Below are 12,500 nucleotides of genomic sequence, written 5' to 3'. Positions count from 1 at the left end.
TTAAATGTTTTCGAAAAGCGTGTGTGATTTTTGTTTTGAAGAAATTAGGAAGGGTTGAATGTATATGAAAGGTTCGGCTACGAAGTATGTGCTGTCCTGCTTCGATATGTCCTTTACTCTTTGCACTTTGTTCGACTATCACAGTGTGTCTGTCTCTGATTACCAGTGTGTCTGTCTTCTCTCCTCTCTTCTAATTTTCCCTTTCCTGTTTCTTTTTCTTTTTTTGTTTCTTTTTCTTATGTTATTTTTGTCGCTCTGTTATTATTTTTTTTACTTGTTTTTCTTGTACCTGTTTTTCTTTTTCTCTTTGCTTTATCTATCTTTTATTTTATTTCATGATATTTCATCTTCTATCATTTCATTTCATTCTTTTATATGCTATTTTTTTATTTCCTCACCTTTCATTTCCTTTCTTTTTTTCTCTTTTTCTTTGCATTCATCTTCTATTTTTTTCTTTTTTCTGTCTTTCCTAACCTTCTCTCTCTCTCTCTCTCTCTCTCTCTCTCTCTCTCTCTCTCTCTCTCTCTCTCTCTCTCTCTCTCTCTCTCTCTCTCTCTCTCTCTCTCTCTCTCTCTTTCTCTTTCTCTCTCTCTCTCTCTCTCTCTCTCTCTCTCTCTCTCTCATTTTTTCTCTCTCTACCTATCTCCCCAACTATCAACTTCTCTTTCTGTTTATTTGCCTTTTATGTAAGCAGTCGAATATCATGTAATTTTTAGTAGTGTATTGTCTCCTTATATGCTGTATATTTTATCTACATTCTTTATTTTTTCTGACTACTCACTTTCCGTCCTTATTCTATATCAATATAACAATAAGATATGCAATGTAATGCAACTTGACGCAGTGCATAATCACAGTAAATAAAACAATATCACCACACATAATTACATAGAACGGCATAACAAAACCCAACATACAAGAACAAAGCATAGCAGAACACAATATACTACATGTCATAATATACCAAAGCATAACATAGCACGCAACACGCTATAACAGTAACATAACGTAAGACATTATACAGTAAAATAATACAATAACATAACATATCACAATAAAATAACACAGCAACGTAACATAGCACGACAAAATGATAAAGTGGTTGTGCTCCAGGTACCGCGAGGTGTCAAGCACGGACCTCGGCCAGAATATTGTCGTCGAAATCGGCGTTCTCAGGGACGGGGAAGTCGCGCCCGCTCACTACCTGGTAAACGACCGCGAGAGACATTGGGCGAAAGCAGAAGTCGTCCTTTTGGGTAAGTCTGTTTCTTTTTTCTTATTGTTTTTTTTTTCTTTTCCTCTTTGTTCCATTTTTCTTTCTTTTTGTCCTTTTCTTTCTTTTTCCATTTAATTTTTTCCTCCCTTTACATTTCCCTTTCCATTTTCATTTTCTTTTTTCTTTTTTTTTTACGTTTTTACGTTCCTGTTATTATTTTCTTTTGTATCTTTATATTCTTCTTTTTGTATCTCCTTTTCCTCTTCTTCCTACCTACTTTGGGGTAGTGAATTCGGATATTAGTTCTTTTGTGAGGTTGTCACTGTTTATTGTAGTCATAGCAGTCATATTTATTAAAATTATGATTATTATTATCATCATCATCATTCAAACTATATTCACTACCATCATCATCCTCTTCGCCATCTTATCCTCATAATGATCACTGGAACCATCCTCTTAGAATCAGTATCATCATAATGGTCATCATCACAACCACTGTCATCATAATCATTATTCACATAATCTCCAGGTTCAACTTTATTACAGTATCACCATCATCATTAGCAGTAGCAGCAACGGTAGCATCATTGCTATTGATGAACCTATTCCTATTGATATTTCTATTCCTGTTTTTATACCTATTAGTATTACAATTACTGTTGCTATCATTGTTACTGTTTTTATTATCGTGAGCTTAATTGTCAGCATCAGTATCATTATTATTGATAATACACTCATAAACATTTTTTGCTTATTCTAACCGTGCTTTGAGAAATCACTGCCTTCAACATCAGACTGGATGGGCGAGTTTCAGCTGCGAATAGCGGCTGTTACAACGGCTGGACCTTCCGCCCTTACACTGGATGACTTTACCTACAGCAATTGCCAAGTACCTAATACTACTATGGTTTGCCTCAATAATCAAATCACCTGTGCCCAGACAGGTGAGTCGTTTGAGTATAATGATGTGTGGTTGTTTTTATTTCAGTGCTGTATTTGGATTAAAAGAAATTAGGTTCGTTAGGCAAATCGAGTTCTAAATCTGTATTTTGGGGATGACTGCAAAGAACATACGAGGGTTTTCTTCCAGGTTTATGCGTTGACGAGAGCCTAGTATGTGATAACACTAATGACTGCGGAGACTTGACCGATGAGGTAGACTGCGGCGATCACAGTGCTATTTGTACCTTCGAAGAGAATCAGCCCTGTGGCTGGATGCAGGAAAAGGATCAGGACGACCTGGGTATGTACCTAGCTGCCCTCTGACCTTTTGCAATAACAGTTTATTACAGGCACTACCCTCTTCTACTATTGGACATGTTATCTCAAGTGTTTTAACTGATGTTTACCGATTTCAGATTGGATATTAGGCAACGGTGCAACCCCAGCCGGCGAACACAGTCATCTGACAGGTCCCTCAGCTGACCACAGTACTCGGCTCCCTCTTGGGCATTATCTGTACGTCTCTCACCCCCAGGTACATTCTGGCACTCGCAGATCCTGGCTTCTTTCTCCCGTTCTACAAACTGCCGCAAATGCTCAGTGCGCCTTGAGATTTCATTTCTATATGTATGGAAAGAACATCCAAGAACTAAACGTCCATACAAGACAACAAATTTACGGGGACATGACACTGAGCTTCAGCAGGAAGGGAGAACAAGGACAGTTTTGGAATCGAGGAGTCGTTTTCTCAGCCACCGCCGAGCCCTTCCAATTCATCATCGAGGCTGTGACGAATGGCGAAGACTACTCCGATATTGCGATTGACGACCTCTCACTCACCGTCGCTTGCCTCGCCCTTAATGACACACTGCCCATTGGTACAACTCATCTCCCCCCCTCCAACCCATGTAATCCCGGAGAATTCTACTGCGGCGTCGGGGATGAATGTGTATTTGCCTTCCAGCAGTGCAACTGGCAGACTGACTGTTCTAATGGCGCTGACGAAGAGAACTGCGGGGCTTGTGACTTCGAGTCTGGATACTGTGGGTGGCAGGATAGCAGTGTTGGAATATACCAGTGGCGGCGGATACCTGCCGGTGAAGTGTCTCCTTTTTTGCATCCATCAGAAGACCACACTCTGGGCAGTGACTCTGGCCATTATTCTTATCTTGAAGGAGCAGATGGGTTAGTGGGAAAAACTGCTGTCCTATCAAGCCCATATCTCTTGCACCCACATGTTGGGTATTGTGAACTACATATCTGGTTATATGCCAGGAATAGCATAAATGTTTATTTTGCTGTGTACAGTAATGGAGTTGGTAATTCTGTTAGGCAGCTTGTTTATAACATGACCTCTGCACCTGAAGAAACATGGTTCGAAGTACTCATAACATTAAACTTTGTAAGTGTCTATACTTACTTGACCCTTGAAGCAACACCTGTGCTCGATGAGAGTGATGCATGGGCTGAGTCACACTCATCCCTTGCTGTGGATGACATCACTTTCTTTGACTGTGACGAGAATCCTCATAATTTAGACTGCAATTTTGATGATCCAGATTTCTATAAAGGATTTTGCATGTGGCGCCAATCTTCTAGTGATCAGCATGATTGGAAGAAGTCAGACATGTTTCCAGAGCCATTACCAGATCACACAACTGGTTCAGGTACTTACGTGTTTGTCGATTTTGAAGACTCGACCGCCAGAAAGGGCGACAAAGCAAAACTAGTTAGCACTTTACAGGAAAAGCCAATTGAGTATGAGAATACCTTTACTCTGTGGTACTATATGTTTGGAGAAAATGTAGGAAAATTCAGGATAATCATGAATGAAGTAACAACAAATTCAGAATACACGCTTCTAGAATTATGTGATTCTCAAGAGGACCGATGGCTATTCTTTTATGCAATACTCGATGTGAAGGACGACTTTTTTATTACTCTCGAAGCTGAGTGGGGCGACCTCGGCCCAGGTCTGATTGCAGTTGACGACATCGTTATGAAGGGGAAACTCCAAGAGTCACTCTGTGATTTTGAATATGATTTTTGTCAATGGAAGCAAGGAGATGAAGGAGACACAATATGGAAAAGAACTCAAGGAAAGAATAGCGAAAATGGATGCCCTTCAGTGGACCACACATCTCATAGCGAGGGAGGCCACTACCTGTGCCTACGTCTAAATGGTCATGGCAGCAAGGGCTTCTTATTTTCTCCAGTTTATGAATCAGTTGGTGTACAGTGCCTCAGATTTTGGTATCATATGCTGGGGAATGATGTAGGATACCTTACTGTCCTTGTACAAGATCAAAATGATGGTGGACCCTTTGTTCCTGTTTGGTCCTTTAGTGGCAATGCCTTCGAAATGTGGAGTCAGGGCTTGGTCACCCTTCCAAACCTTCAGAAATATGTGCTTAGTTTTGAGGGAATAACAGGCAGTAACAATAAGAGTACAATAGCTCTGGATGATCTAGAATTCATTCCTGGTGCCTGTCCAAAAGTACACACATGTGACTTCGAATATGACCTATGTGATTGGTACAATACAAATAACGGAGATGACACCTTTGACTGGATAAGGTCCTCAGGTGAAAAGGGAGAAGGTCCTATCATAGATCACACAATAGAATATGAAACGGGTCACTATTTGATGGTGACACTACAGGATAAGGTAAAGGGAGATTCTGCTGTGCTCCATGGAGGTCTTGTTCCAGCTTCAGAAAAGTGTATGACCTTTTGGTATTCGATGCAACACATTGTTAATAGTACATTGAGTGTCATTATGGTTAGTGAGGGTGATGGAGACCCTCTTATAGAACTTAAGAATTCCTCTTTAGAGTATATATGGGAAGCAGTCATATTAACCATAGATGCAGAGTTAGAATACTATAATGTTATGATCAGACTGTTGATAGATGAAGACATAACATCCACATACCACAAAACAGTTGCCATTGATGACCTTGCCTTCACAAAAAGTTGTGCAGTTGTAACACAACCTATAACACCAACACCAGTGCCTACACATCAACCAACACAGTATGACTGTGACTTTGAGAGAGAAGATAGTGAGACTTGTAACTGGCAACAGGACACAAATGATGGCTTGAACTGGCAGCGATGGAAAGGCAGCACGCCAACATCAGACACAGGGCCACTCACTGACCACACCACAATGACAGAAAATGGCTTTTATCTATATGTTAGTACCACAAACCAACCTGGGCGCACTGCAAGACTTATAAGCCCCACAATTGACTTGAGTGGTGAAGGGGCTTGTTTGTCCTTCTGGTTCCATATGCATGGCTTGGATGTTGGCAGCCTAGCTGTGAGGTTACAGGAGGGTGCCACCTTCAATCAGCTTCTCTGGGAACGAGCTCATGAACAAGGGCGTGGATGGATGCAAGCTCAGGTGCAAGTTAAACATGAAAAGCTATGCCGCATGATCTTGGAGGCAGTACCTTGGGACTTTGGAAAAGGTGATATTGCTCTTGATGATATTACTGTGGAGTTTGGCCACTGCAAGCTTGGCAAACTATGTGATTTTGAAAACGGCTTGTGTAGCTTTGAGCAATACCTCGAGGATGAACTAGACTGGCAACTAACATTGGCCTCATCATCTGGTGTGGGAGATGGATGGGGTACAGGTGAGGACCACTCACTTGGCACTGGTCTTGGCCATTATATCCGTCTTGAGGGAGAAGGCACAGGTGAGATTTTTACCGATCAGATTGATGCCAGTTATAAGTGTGTTCAGTTTTGGGTGTATTCTAATGGAGATTCAATGTATAAACAGACAGAATTAGAGGTACGCTTACGCACAGGTGATATAGTTGAAGATAAACCCTTGTTAACTATTACAGGACTTTATAGCCATGCATGGAACTTATATAAGTTACAAGTTCAAAGTGTTTCGCCCTACTCACTTAGCTTTAAGGGAAAAGCATATGCATCATCTTTTCTAGGGCTTGATGATATCATACCAAAGTTAACATGTGAAAACTTTGATGAATGCAATTTTGAGAATGATATGTGTATGTGGAGAAATGAGGTTATAAGTGATGATTCAGACTGGTCTCTCATAACAGCTGATGGCCTGTCTGACAAATATAGTCCACAAGTAGATGCTACCTTTAATAGTGTTTATGGTGGCTTTGTATATGTTAATACAGCAAACACAGATGGCACAAATAAGCGATCAGAAATCGTACTGAATGTGTTAGAGCCAAATATATGGTGCCTAAGTTTTTGGTTTCACATGCAAGGGTTAGGGCAGCCCAGTTTAGCACTTATAGCACAGGAATTGGACCACAACACAGAGGGCACACTGTGGATTCAAAAAGAGACTTTTCATGCTGATTGGAAATACTCACAAGTCACAGTAGATAACACAGCTTCAGACTCTGATGTTTTAGTTCACCATAATCTCAAGTTTGCTGCGGTGTCTGACAAAGGGAAACCAGGCATCATTGCTCTTGACCAAACACAAGTCACAATTGGACACTGCAGTAATGAAACAATGCAAAACTGTTCCATGAAGTGTGACAGCCTTTGCTTGTTACAAGAGCAAATGTGTAACTTCATACAGGACTGCAGTCAAGGGCAAGATGAGGTATTCTGTGGGTACAACTGTACATTTGAGGATGCAGACGATCACTGCACTTGGCACAACATGGAAATAGGCGGTGACTTAGTGTGGTTACATAGAAGAGGTGAAGGTAATGATTCTTTCACTCCTCCTGTGGACCATACCCTCCAGACTAGCCAGGGTTACTATATGGCTGTCACCCCAAGTTTCCCAGACATCCGAGTGCCAATTAATCCCCTCCTCCTCAGCCCAGCTCTCCAAAATTCTGCACCAAACTGTCGCATGAGTTTCTGGTATGTGGTTTATGAAGTGCCCAATAACTACCCAAATTCGAAGGTAAATTCTTTGATTGTCTCATACAATGTGAGCGACATAAACACCATATTGTCACAGATTTTTGCCACTCAAAAGGAAGAGTGGATGATGGGTTTAGCATATATTGGAAGGATACGCACCCAATTTACAGTTCAGATTGAAGGTATAAGAAATCTTGAACTACCAGGGTACATAGCAGTGGATGATATTAATTTTGAAGAATGCTTTCTTCCTTCGCCACAGGAAGGTGAATGCACAGGCTTTTCATGCGAAAACAGAGCCTGCATTTCTTCATTTGCTGTTTGTGACTTTGTTGATGACTGTGGAGATTATACAGATGAGAAAGATGGCACTGGTGAGTGTGACAAGTACGTAGGCAGGTGTAACTTTGAGGAAGATGAGCCATGTTCTTGGAATGAGGAAGATGGAACCAACTGGAAGACAGGATCCCCGAGCCAAGATGACATCATACCTTCACGTGACCATACCTTGAATACGGCCTCAGGCACTTACATTTATATAGAAAGCAACATTTACAACCTGAATGCAACCACAGCTAGACTGTCTAGTCCTGTCATCCATGTTCAGGAAACATATTGTACCGTGAGGTTTTATTACTACTCATATGGTAAAGATGTTGACAGAATTGTTGTCTCAACAAGAGAATCGTCAAATGGACCTCTACATGATCGACTTTTCGTTAGAGGTTCTGTAGGACAATACTGGGAACGAGCAGAACTGTTCATTCAGAAAGAGGAACTAGACATCAAGCCATTCCAGTTCATAATTACTAGCGGCACCGTCAGTTTCTCAGGTAGTTCAGGAACTTCAGTCATTGCTCTTGATGATATATCTCTTACCAATGGTTGTCAGCTCACAGACGATACAATACCAACTGAAACAACGCCCATAACAACAACAACAGAAAACCCATGCAACAGTGGTTTCCATTGCAACAATAATCATTGCGTTTCTGCTGAAAGTGTGTGTAATTTCAATGATGATTGCGATGATGGCAGTGATGAATCTCACTGTGGTGAGTGCGACTTTGAAACTAACACATGTGGCTGGGAGGATGTAAGTCATGGTCAGTACCGTTGGTCAAGGGCAAAAGAAACAGTGGGGCATGTGAGTTATATTATGAATGTAACTGAACAGCTAGAGGGAATATCAGACAATGCTGACCTAGAGAGTGTCATATTAGGACCAACATCAGCCTCATGTACCATGTCATTCCTTTACTACAAAAGTGGTGAAAATTCAGCTCTTGTTGTTACTATGCTACAGGTCTCCATGGAACTAACACTTTGGGTTACAACAGATAACGTGGGTGAAAGGTGGCACACACAGACTGTTGGTATTCCTGAACACCCTGTTGGTTGGAAACTGAGGTTCAGGTCTATGAAATTTTCAAAAGAAGACAGAGTCATGATAGATGACATACAGTTTCACAATTGTAAGCAGCCAACACCCATCATCTGCCATGATGATCACTTCTCATGCAGTAATGGCAATTGTATCAATAAGACTCTTGTATGTGACTTTAGCAATGATTGTGGGGATGGCTCAGATGAGTTAGTTTGTGAAAAGTATCCCGGCAGATGTAATTTTGAAGTAGATTTTTGTAACTGGCAGCAAGAGCATTCTCCTGACCTCACATGGATGAGAAAGACAGGTGACCTGTTAGCAGAAGGCACTGGTCCTGGTTATGATCATACCTATGGAAATGATACTGGATACTATGTATATCTTCAAAGCGTTGAAGGTTCAAAAGGCAAAAAAGGTCAGATTTTTAGTGAATCCTTTGCACCTACGAAAGGGGAATGTCATTTCAGATTCTGGTACATGATGAGAGCAAACCAAAGTGCCACACTGAGAATTTTTGGCGAAGAAACACAAAAAAGCACAACCAAGACAAAATATGAACTGTTCGAGACATCGGGTTCTGATGACTATCTTTGGATTCTGAAAGATCTGGATATCAATATTCCAAGATACTTCAAAATTGTTCTAGAGGGCATTGCTGGGAATCCCATAGAAGGAGATATTGCTGTTGATGATGTTTCTTTCTCAGAGAATTGCCACAGCCTCTACTGTAAGCTAGGAGAGTTTCCTTGTAAGTCTTATGGTTGCATCCCAGCCACAAGCGTATGTGACTTCCGATTAGACTGTGACGACTTCAGCGACGAAAACGAATGTCCAAACCACTGTAGTTTTGAGGATGGTGACTGTGGGTGGAAAGAAGTTGAGAATGATGGCCTAGACTGGGTAGTGGTTCACAGCAATGATATGGTGTGGGGAACTGACCACACAGGACCCTTCAATGACTCGACTGGCAATTCAGATGGACATTTTCTAATGGTGCATAAGCAAACAAAGTTGAAGGAAGAACAGGAAGCAAAGACTTTCCTTCACTGGTTTCAGAATTCTGCTGCAACCTGCGTATTTGAGTTCTGGTTCTATACTATGCCACCCCATAGCTCGGATGTTACTCTGTGGCTCAACACTTCTATAGAAGAATTTACTGTTATGGCTTACTTTAGCGATAAATTTGTCAGAGCTGAGCCAGGAATATGGCATATTGGGAGAGTCGGTATAGGGCGCCACAAAGAAACTTTCCAGTTGTCTCTCCTCAAGAGAAACGCTCCTGAATACTCAGGAGTGTTTGCCATAGACGAGACGAATTTCGTGGAGTGTGACTTCCCCCTGCCCACAGAAGGAGAATGCTACCAACCGCTGTATCACTGCCCTGCTACTAAGGTAGGTGAAGTGCACTAAAACGTTTGCATTGTTGGATACTGATATACCCTTAGTTGCATTGATGCTAACACACACTGAGGAGAGTAGAAAGGAAATAGATGGAAAGAAAAGTGATGGCGAAGAAAGTAAAATTGAAGGTAGAGGCTATAGGAGAATGTGATGTGTGTGTGTGTGTGTGTGCGTGTGCGTGCGTGCGTGCGTGTGTGTGTGTGTGTGTGTGTGTGTGTGAGAGAGAGAGAGAGAGACATATTAATATAACGTATCTCCTATTTAACATATTATCAGCCATTACAGGGAATATAAAATTCTAATGTTTATCTTACTTAAATGGGATATTCGCCACAAAAAATTATAATCAGCCATGCAATGGCATAATACCGATAGCCGCAGTAATTTCCCGGAAAATATTCCTTCATCTCAGGTGAACTTTTAGATTTCCGATATGTCTTGAAAGTTGGTTTTCTTTAATACCTATTAGCCACCGATTACCAGATCAGTGAAGCTATCAGCTACAAACAGAATTACCCTGAAAGCAATGTCGCCTGTAGTACACCATGCTTATCAACAGGTATGTGTGGATGTGGATTCCTTGTGTGACCTGACCGACGACTGTGGTGATGGAGAAGACGAGACGGATGAAGTATGTGGAGGCTACCACCGCATTACCTTGGAAGACGACTCACTTGGGTGGTTTTCTCAGAGTCAGGAGGACGACACGGACTGGTTGCTGGGTAGTGGGACGGCCACGCCTATAAGTATGGTTTGCGAACAGTACAGACTACATTGAAAAGAATGTCTGAATATTGACTGTCTTCCGATGGAATAATGGTCACTGATTATTCTTTTTATTATTATTAATTTGCTCTTTTTCGCTGAATTTGCAGTCCTGGGTCCTAATTACGACCATACTCTCTGGAACAAGAAAGGCCACTACCTGTATCTCCCGGTGAACGAGCAAGCCAGTCAGGAGGCGACTCTGGTGAGTGAGCCCATAACGGCGAGCCAAGAGTGTAAATTCGTCTTCTTCTACCACATGCAGGGGAGAAACATGGGCAACATATCCGTAATTATTAGGTACTGCTTTATTGAGCGTTTTTTTATTATACAAATAAAATGTTTTATATCATCTCTCTCTCCCCCCCCCCCTCCCTCTCTCTCTCTCTCTCTCTCTCTCTCTCTCTCTCTCTCTCTCTCTCTCTCTCTCTCTCTCTCTCTCTCTCTCTCTCTCTCTCTCTCTCTCTCTCTCTCTCTCTCTCTCTCTCGTCTCATACACACTCTCACTCTAACTTTTTTCTCTCTCTATCTAACCTTCTTGGCACTTTAATTATTCTCTTCTCCCAATATACATTATTTAAATCTAGGAAAGCCACGAGTCCCACTCCTGACCCTGTCTGGACGATCAGTGGGTCGCAAGGGAACACGTGGAACAAGGTCACTTTCGGTCCGGATGATCTCCCTCAGGACGAGACATTCCGAATTCTTGTTCAAGGCACCACCAACCCGACCCAGCTAGGTCACGTCGCCGTTGATGACTTCATCTTTGCCCCTGGTTGCCGGTAATCTTCATCTCCCTTCTCTGCTGGTGTTGTTCTTATTATCATTATTATTATTATTATTATTGTTATTATTATTATCATCATTATTTTATTGCTGTTCTTATTGTTTTGATTTTATTATTGTTATTGTTATTCTTATTGTCATCGTTATCATTATCAATGTTATTATTATTACAGTTGTTGTTTTAGTTATTATTATTAGTTATTATTATTATCATTTTAGTCGTTGCTGTTATTATTATTCCTTCTATTATTATTGTTAGTATTGCTATTATTATTACAATTATTATTATCACTGTTCTTATTATTATTATTACTGCTATTATTAATGTTATCATCATCATCATTAGCAGCAGCAGCATTAGTATTCGTACTAGTATTTTCAATATCATTTTTGTTATTATAATTTTCACTGTCATTCCAGTATTATTGTTGTTGGTGCTGTCATTAATTTTATCAATATTGTTGTTGTTGTTATATTATTAGTAGTATTAGTATTAGTAGTTGTATTATTATTATCATTGTTATGATTATTATTATAACTTATTGTTATTATTTTTTTTATGATTACTATTATTTTATTATCATTATTATTACCATTATTATTATTATCATTATTATTGTTAATACTGTCAGTATTAGTATCATCATCACCATATTATTATTATCAGTAGTAACATACTAATGTTAATACTATTAGTATCAGCTTCATTATTGTAATAGTTATGATGATGATGATTAATATTATCATTGTTATTTTCATTATTATTATTATTATTATTATTATTATTATTATTATTATTATTATTATTATTATTATTATTATTATTATTATTATTATTATTATTATTATTATCACCATCATCATTATTATTATCATTATTATTACAGATATATATATATATATATATATATATATATATATATATATATATATATATATACATATATATATATATATATATATATATATATATATATATATATAAACATATATATGCATATCTATATAAATACGAATATATCTATATATAAATATAGATAAATATATATATATATATATATATATATATATATATATATATATATATTATATATATTCATATATATATACATATATATA

General features: G+C 39.4%; 1 protein-coding gene across 1 annotated transcript in view; it reads left to right on the top strand.

Moving 5' to 3' along the window:
* The window catches only part of LOC113822184 (MAM and LDL-receptor class A domain-containing protein 2), a gene marked incomplete in the record, with an annotated part of 143,564 nt that overhangs the window by 104,758 nt on the left and 26,306 nt on the right, over nt 1-12,500 (top strand). Inside the window, 7 exon segments of the mRNA XM_070143920.1 lie at nt 1,114-1,256; nt 2,014-2,163; nt 2,310-2,462; nt 2,578-9,821; nt 10,390-10,576; nt 10,706-10,895; nt 11,183-11,377. Coding sequence (XP_070000021.1) covers nt 1,114-1,256; nt 2,014-2,163; nt 2,310-2,462; nt 2,578-9,821; nt 10,390-10,576; nt 10,706-10,895; nt 11,183-11,377 — 8,262 coding nt within the window.

Source organism: Penaeus vannamei, chromosome 31 (genome assembly GCF_042767895.1).
Source record: "Penaeus vannamei isolate JL-2024 chromosome 31, ASM4276789v1, whole genome shotgun sequence".
NCBI lineage: Eukaryota > Metazoa > Arthropoda > Malacostraca > Decapoda > Penaeidae > Penaeus > Penaeus vannamei.
Note: the sequence above shows the minus strand (reverse complement) of the source record. Positions and strands in the feature narration are given on the sequence as shown.